This window comes from Carassius auratus, chromosome 20 (assembly GCF_003368295.1).
Source record: "Carassius auratus strain Wakin chromosome 20, ASM336829v1, whole genome shotgun sequence".
NCBI classification, from domain to species: Eukaryota; Metazoa; Chordata; class Actinopteri; order Cypriniformes; family Cyprinidae; genus Carassius; species Carassius auratus.
Window position 1 is genome coordinate 127,192 of NC_039262.1, and position 7,873 is coordinate 135,064.

At 35.2% G+C, this 7,873-nt stretch overlaps 1 protein-coding gene across 1 annotated transcript in view; it reads left to right on the plus strand.

Annotated features, from left to right (window-relative positions):
• Nucleotides 1–7,043, plus strand: part of ift172 (intraflagellar transport 172) — a 30,606-nt gene extending 23,563 nt beyond the window's left edge. Inside the window, exons 42-48 of the mRNA XM_026290234.1 lie at nt 3,620–3,739; nt 4,639–4,734; nt 5,033–5,092; nt 5,312–5,410; nt 5,499–5,652; nt 6,009–6,100; nt 6,405–7,043. Of these exons, the coding sequence (XP_026146019.1) occupies nt 3,620–3,739; nt 4,639–4,734; nt 5,033–5,092; nt 5,312–5,410; nt 5,499–5,652; nt 6,009–6,100; nt 6,405–6,494 (711 nt within the window). The 3' untranslated portion in view covers nt 6,495–7,043. The remainder of the gene's footprint in view (nt 1–3,619; nt 3,740–4,638; nt 4,735–5,032; nt 5,093–5,311; nt 5,411–5,498; nt 5,653–6,008; nt 6,101–6,404) is intronic.
• Nucleotides 7,044–7,873: the final 830 nt, after the last annotated feature.

Below are 7,873 nucleotides of genomic sequence, written 5' to 3' on the forward strand. Positions count from 1 at the left end.
ATGATTAATGTAATTATTTATTATGAATAATATTGTAAATGTTTATTATTTATACATTTTAATAATTTGTAATTAAATTTAAATCAATTTTAATTATTAGTGTTTTATTTATTTTAAATCCTAATTTCCTAATAGTTTTCTTTTTCCATTTTTCAGTATTCATTCAGGTTTATCAATTTTATTATTATTATTTTATTATTATTAATGGTCAAGGATATTTATTATATTTATAAATATCATTTACACGGTTTATTTTGATATTATTCATATTCATATATTATTTTATCTTCAATTAAACCAAAAATTAATGACTGAAATAGAGCCACAATTTATTTGAATGACTAACATTTATAAGTGTACTGCAAGCAGGATAAACATTTAAATATATCATTATATTGTGGTAATGTTTGGCCAATAGCTGATTTTATTTTGGAGGACTCTTAAAAGCATGAAATTGACTCATTTTTCCCTTTCTCCTTCTTCTGACATCACATAGTTGCCACTGAGATAAATGAGAATACTAGCAGATAGTTTTCTCTAAGTATTGTAGACCACCTTGGGAGAGTGAAAGGGAACAGGATTGTTAATCGAACTCTTGTCGTCCACATGAGCAGCATCATAGCTCAAAATGTCAGGGAACTGCTAGCTGTCAGAATCCTGTTTAAGTTCAAACAAATAAAATCTATTTCCTAGCAGTGTGGAAGTTGAGGTTAAAGAATGCATTAAATGAGCATAACACAATACCGCAGACTGCTGCTCCTCCGCTCTGGTACTTCATTGTTTTTTCAGTTATTGTTGGGAGGAGAGAAAAATGGAGACGATTGGCTTGATTCAATTTAGAATAACAGATGAGAGGCACCAAATTGATGTGAGCGCTTGCCTCTCATTGCAATGCTTCACTAGCATTTTAGTTACAATCACAGAATGATGCAGGTCAGGGCTTTTTATTGAAAAGAAAGACAGAATGTTAACGAGGAAACTAGTTTAATGTACACTTACATAATAAAATGTAGGCAGTAAAGAATGTGCTTTATCATTAGGGGTGTAACGGTTCACAAAATTCACGGTTCGGTTCGATACGATACACTGATGTCACGGTTCGGTTCGGTTCGATACGTTTTAGATACAGCAAAATGTAAAAACATCTCAACTTTTCAGAATGCCGCAAGCGCACCGCGGGTCATGTGACAAGAACCAACCAATCAGCTTCATCCTTTCCCGTAACAACGTTGAGAGCTCAGCCAAGATGAAGGAACAGCTGATCATAGTTGTATATGGATTGCAATTTTGAAATAAATTCAGTAGCAGAGCTACTGCAAGCGATTTTTAGAGCTGCAAATCCATTTATCCTTCGCTGAAATTTCCGCGTCTCATGGAGAGAGCACGTCATTGTTGCTTAGCAAAGACAGACGCCTCAGGAGAATGACGCGCTTAGCGTTTTCCACGCGTTTTTAGGCACGATATGTGAACGGCCCCTAAGGCGCTCGCTCACTCAGCACGCGCTGAAGGCTCGTTGCAAAATGTCTAATGCATTTAACAGACCAGAAATATAAGATCCTAAAATAACCAACAGGTCTGGTGTTTGGGTTGGATTCCCTGTAAGCTATAGTGTCTAAATGCTGCAGGGATAGTTTGCTGCGTGCATGTTTCTCCTTTTTTTCGTCTTTTCCCAGATAGTACTGACGCATATATCCCAGATATTCCCGCTGTTTTTTTTTTTTTTTTTTTTTTTTGTAATCCCGCTGGTGTACCCTGTCATGTTGCAGATGCGACATACCGTTGTTTTTTTATCCACCACTCTCTTGCCATCACCATTATAGCTTAAAGGGAATCCAAAGTGCACCCAAACACCAGACCTGTTGGTTATTGGAGGATCTTCTCATTTCTAGTCTGTTAAACGCATTGGCTATTTTGCAACGAGCCTTCAGCGTGTACTGAGTGAGCGAGCGCCTGCTGAGTAGCCTAACATAAACATATAAGATGGTGTTTTTTTCTTCTTCGGGAGTGTCAGGGGCGTTGCCTGTTACGTTGTTTGGGTTATTGGGCTACCTTGTTGAACGCATATCATTATATTTCTTTCTCTCTCTTTTTTTTTTTTTTTCAAATATAATTAATTACTCCAACGAACCGTTCGGTATACATAATGCGTACCGCATACCGAACCGAAAGCGTCGTACCGAACGGTTCAATACGAATACACGTATCGTTACACACCTATTTATCATATATTATGTTGTGTGTGAATGAAGAATAGTTTTTTTCTAATATTTTTGACTATGTTAAAGCAATAGGCAATGAGAAGCTGCTTTAAAGGCTTATTGTTATTATTAATAATAATGATAATACTAATAATATTACCAATAATTACGGTCTTTGTTATGATTACGTAACTATTTATTACTATTCATATTTTTTATGTTTATTAGTAAATTATTCATACATTTTAATTAATTTTTATTTAATTTGAATTCAGTCATTCTTCCTTTTATTATAATATTTATTATTATTAATGGTCATGGTTATTTATTATATTTATAAATATAATTAATGTATGTCTTTTGATCCTATTAATATTAATGTAGTTTATCTTTTAATTATAATTCTATATAATAATTTTAGGATTTTTAAGAATAGTTTGAATTATATTAAATCCTTATTTGTCAGTATTAGTTTTCCTTTATTTTCCGATCAGTATTTAATTACTATACAATATATTAATAATAATCTAAAATATTAATAAGCTAATTATTATAAAAGTATAAAATGTATTATTATTAAAATTTATAATTATTTATCATATAAAATGAACAGTTATGTTTATGATAATATTAATAATAATCATTTGCATAATTGTTTGTTTTCATATATTTTTTTTGAACAAAATTATTCATATTTTATTTATTAATAATATTTGTATTGTTATTAGTAATTGTATAATTGGTTTTAAATTTCAATTTGTCCTAATAGTTTTCCAATATTTTCAATCAGTTGGTTGGAGTAGATGTGATGGCTGCCCTTGACATGTATGCTGAGAGAGGACAGTGGGAGAAATGCATCGACACAGCCTCGAAACAGGTGCCAATTCATCTGTTCTCCCCACGCAGACATTTTCACATTTTCACAGAGTAACTGCCTTCCCCTTCTCCAACAGAATTTTAAAGTCCTGCACAAGTACATCGCTCTGTACGCCACTCACCTGATCAAAGAGGGTGAGGCAGAGAAAGTACTCCAGCTTTACACCCAGCATGGTGTTCCCGCTTATTCACAGGTACATCCAGTCATGTCTGCATAATGAATCAAACTCTTTTATTTGTACAACAGAAAGCAAAATGAGGTATGATGCATCTCCTTCAAGCATAGGGACTTTTGGATTTCATCAGAAACATCTTCCCTTCCTTCTTGCAGAACTTTAACATCTACAAGCGGCTGTTCTTGGAGCTGGTGAGCTTAAGGGACCGGGATTGTGCGGAAGCTTATCGGATATGGGCCGATCTAAGGGACATCCTTCTGCTGCTGGTGAGCTCTGGGTTACTATGGTGACTTACACTTTATTTAGCCAGTATTGATTCTATATTCAAGTGGGAAATAGTGAATCTTACAGTGTCTCTGTGCTGTGCAGTGTGAAAACCTGACCAAGTCTTCAGAAGCTAATTCTCCAGCCCATGAGGAGTTTGAGCAGATGCTGCTGGTTGCTCACTATTACGCCACCCGCTCTGCAGCTAAAGGCATTGACCAGCTGGTGTGTATAAACTTCACAGCAGATCTTTGTTTTATGTTTTACATATGCTTGTTGATATCACATAAGTATATTTAATATAACTTTCACTACTGTTCAAAAGTTTGGGGTCCGTAATTAAAAAAAAAATATATATATTTTTTTTTATTACATATATTCAAATTTTTATTCAGCAAGATGCATCAATTTGATCGAAAGTGACATTTATAATGTTATGAAATATTTATCTTAAAAAAAAAAAAACTATTAAGCAACACTTCATTTCTTGAGCATCAAATCAGCATATTAAAATGATTTCTGAAGGATCATGTGACACTGAAGACTGGAATTGCTGCTAAAAAAAATCAGCTTTTCCATCACAGGAAAAACATTACACTATAAAATATGTAAAAATAGAAAACTGTTCACTTTAAATTGTAATAATATTTCACAATATAACTATTTTTACTCTATTTGTGATCAAATACTTTTAAAAAATCTTAATGACCAGACAATGTTCACTACTGAGATACCGGTACCACTGGTCTCATTTTTTTCATAATCTTTCATAAATATATAGCATAAGCGTTTCTGCTGTTGTGGAAACGGCAGTAATAAAGTCCTGTTCCACATTATTTCCTGCTGAAATGCACAATTTTTATTCATTATAAGTGTTGTCAAATGTGTAATTGCCATGTCACCAAACACAGTTGGAAAAATAATGACTGGTTTCAAAAAAGTTTCCAAAACAATCCCCTACCTCCAATTGGCTTAGTCCAGCCCCGATGTCATGCCATCGGTAAAGCCAGTGTTGACTTGGCATAATAAACTGGGATAGGAGAGTGTATTTTAACATCTGAAAACATGGCATACTTCACCTTTATGTTATCTGTGTCACTGTAATTCTGCATGTGTGTTTACAGAGTTCTGTGGCAGCCAAGTTGTCCATCTCTCTCCTGAGGCACACCGAGCTCATTCCAGCTGACAAGGCCTTTTATGAGGCCGGCCTGGCAGCCAAGGTGAACTCCGCTCCAAACACACACACACTCACTCATAGCCGCTTCAACCATTCATGTGAGACCGCTAAGAGCCCTGGGAAATTGGCTTAATTCTCCTCTGTTTGCTCCAGTAAGAGCTCACAGCAAGTGTGAATAATTTGATTCGCAAAGCCGTTTGAGTTGCCTCGCATTGTGAAGAAGACGTGGCGATGTGTCCTCTTTCCGGAGTTTTATTTATTTTTTTACATGTCTTAAACTTTTCATTTTTAATTTGAGCTTCTTCAGTCCTGTGTGTCACTGATGAATCTTTCTCATGCAGGCTGTGGAATGGGAGAACATGGCTTTTATCTTCCTCAACCGCTTCTTGGATTTGGCTGATGTGAGTAAAGACTTTTGATTTTGTGTGCAGTCTGATGTGTATCTTTCAAATGAAACAAACTTAAGTGTTACAAATCGCTCGAAAAGACACCCCAGTTTATTCACTGACTGTACAGACTTCACAGAGTCAGAGGTTGGGGACATCGAGTACTTTTTATTGTACTGTTTCTGATAACATTCTTTAAATGACCTAATATCAGCACTTGTTCTAAATTCTCAGGGCATTGACGAGGGAACATTGGATGCTTTAGATCACACAGACTTCCAGGATACAGATATCCCATTTGAGGTCCCTGTACCTTCAAAGCTACATGTCACTGTAAGCCTTCGCCACAAACCCTGCACCGGTGCCAGTGTATTTATTTATTTATCCTTTGTGTAAACTCTTCCCATTGGCTGTGTTTCAGGTGGAGAAGAGGGAGGAGATTAGAGAGTGGGTTCTGACTGTGTCCATGGACCAGCGAGTGGAACAGGTGTTGCCGAAGGATGAGAGAGGCACGTATGAAGCCTCCCTAGTGGCTGTCAGTACTGGCATCCGGTCCCTACCTTGCGTCATCACAGGTGAGGCAATCTGCACAAAAGACTGTCCTGTGTGAAGCGATGTCTCCTTTAAATTGCTTGTGAATTGGCCCTTTTAAAGGGACAGTCCACCCAAAAATTCTGTCATGTACTCACCCTCGTGCTTTTCCAAATCTGTATGACTTAATGGCTTTTGTGGAACACAAAAGAAGATTTTTTTTTTCCATGACGTGACAGTGACATTAACTTCTATTGTAAAAACAGCTAAAACATTCTTCAAAATGTCACCTTTCAAAATCACAGACTTTTATTTTTGGGTGACCTGTTCCTTTATACGTGTTAATAAAACACAAAAGTATACATATATACATATATATATATTTTTTTTTGGAACACAGGTTACCCTGTCCTGCGCAATAAAATTGAGTTCAAAAGACCAGGAATGGCAGCAAATAAAGATGACTGGAATAAATTCTTGATGGCTACAAAGGTACGAGTTAGTAGTCATTGTTCCCTCTGAACCTTCACAATTAGTCTTCAGTCACAACGCATGTTGTTTGATTTATAATTAATTGTTCTCTTGATCAAAAGTTACCACTCAGGACTGAATTTAGTAGCGTGTGTTTTGTTGAAGTAAATGTAAATGCTCTCTTTCAATGTATTTCATCATCGTTTTTTATCCTTGTGGGCGCATTTGCAGTTTTCACATTACTTCACAGATTGTCCCATCCATCCTGCCTGGGGTCGCCTGCGGTGCTTTGATCATGATTGCTTGTTTTTGTTTCACCCTTTAGACCACTCACAGTCCAGAATGTCAAGATGTGCTGAAATTTATCACACAGTGGTGCGGAGGTCTCCCTTCAGCTGGATATTCCTTCCACTAAGACTGGGGAAGGTGCACAATATCTATTTCTCTATCTGTCATCATCCTGTTCTTCACTCTCTCGCATTCGCCTCCCAGCTGTTCTGCTTAAACATTTAAACAGTCTTTTTCATTCTCTTTTCCAAAGGCAACATTCACTTTTTGGTCAGCATTCCCTGACCATTTTTTTTATTAGCTAAAAGTATCATAAAGTGAAGCTACATGAAGGTCATTCAATGTGTGTATTAAATATGCTTGACTTCAGAAAGCCTTTGAAATATCTTCATTTGAATATAATCTGCAAATAACTGTAATACGTACTCCACTAGTTCATATAAGTTGGATATTTTGACATTTAAACACTAAATAAAAAGCATATACTTAATAAAGATTGTCATTGTTCTCATGGACATTTGTATGAGGATATTTAAAAAAATGAATAACCTATTCAGCTGAAATAAATAAGCTATTTTATATATCAGAATTATTGTTTTATTGTTAGGTGTGATAACATTTCTAAAGGCTGTTGTGCGTCATATTTGTAATAAATGAATTCTAAGCCATAACTCATCAGTGGCGTTTACTAGTAAAATTTATTTTTATGTATAACGATCAGCTGGTTTATGAAAATTAATAGTCACCTGTCAAACAACGCCATCTTGTGGAGACCATAACGTGTTGGGGGGTGAAAGAGGACACTCACACTTATGGCCTGGTACAATTTTTTACTTCTAATGATGTAATAATAAAGTGGACTATTCCTTTTTTTCGAGCCAGATTTTTGTTCCATAAAAACGCATTAAACTATGGGGCATCATTAGACTGCAAATATTTTAATGTTAAAATAAGCATCAAAGAAACTATTAGACTTGTGGGTGGTTTTGATTTTAATTTCTAGTTATTATATAACTGGACGGATCATTACACTGATGGTTCTTAGTTGAATTGCTTCTATAATAAGACAGTAAAGAAAAAAACTGCCACAAGGAGTGATTTATGGGGGTCAGACCTACGAAATAAGCCTGAACAAGCAAAGTCAAAAGGTTTGGGATTCAGGGTTTGTTAAAGTACATATTTTTATATTCATATAGTATATATATATTATTACGTGTTTTTAAACGTCTTATTAAGTTAGATTACAAGTTGATGAATAGAAGGTAACCCTAGTCACAGTACGCTGTTTTGCAAATACGTTATGACAATAATAATGTAACTATGCATTCATTTATTATACATTTACATAACAAACACATCTCAAAAGCTTTTTAGATGAACGACGTTTATCTTACTGAGATTGGCGCGAAATTACAATTTGAAGGTCCTCGACAGATCGTGCCTGAAAAATTACGTTTGTATTTAGCTACATGTTAATCTTGTAGCAGATGTTTAAAATTCTTTAAA